The 411-nt window shown below is 44.8% G+C and overlaps 1 protein-coding gene across 1 annotated transcript; it reads left to right on the forward strand.

Annotated features, from left to right (window-relative positions):
- Window positions 1-46: 46 nt before the first annotated feature.
- CSUI_007134 (transposon ty3-i gag-pol) lies at window positions 47-244 on the forward strand (the record flags this gene model as incomplete). The annotated part of the gene is made up of 1 exon (XM_068067284.1): window positions 47-244. A coding segment is annotated over one exon (198 nt), but the record flags the coding sequence as incomplete, so codon positions are not given.
- Between the last annotated feature and the right edge of the window lie 167 nt (window positions 245-411).

Here is a 411-nt window from a genome sequence, read left to right on the forward strand (position 1 = left end):
CATCCCAGCGTATGAATCGGAATTACTCGCAATTGTGTATGCCTTAATGAAGTGGAAACAATTAATAGGGACAAAGAAGGTGCGTATTGAGACTGATCACGCTACGTTAGGGCGAATGCTGACTCAGAAGAATGTGACGCCGAGATTAGGGTACTGGTTAGACAAGTTAGCGGACTTTGAAATCGAAGTAGTGTACAAACCGGGGAAGCAGAATGTCGTTGCCGATGCACTAAGTCGAAGACCGGACTTTGTGGGGGCGGTGGCCAAGAAAGCAGAAAAGGGTGTTAGACTGACTACTGAAGAAGTAAGATGGGCAGCGGAATATGATAACTGTGATGTGTTCAAGAAGATAGTACAACGTTGTAAACAACTTCGAGGTGTTGGTGATAAGGATGAGGGAATCATATATGA

This window comes from Cystoisospora suis (assembly GCF_002600585.1).
Source record: "Cystoisospora suis strain Wien I chromosome Unknown contig_3702, whole genome shotgun sequence".
Lineage (NCBI taxonomy): Eukaryota > Apicomplexa > Conoidasida > Eucoccidiorida > Sarcocystidae > Cystoisospora > Cystoisospora suis.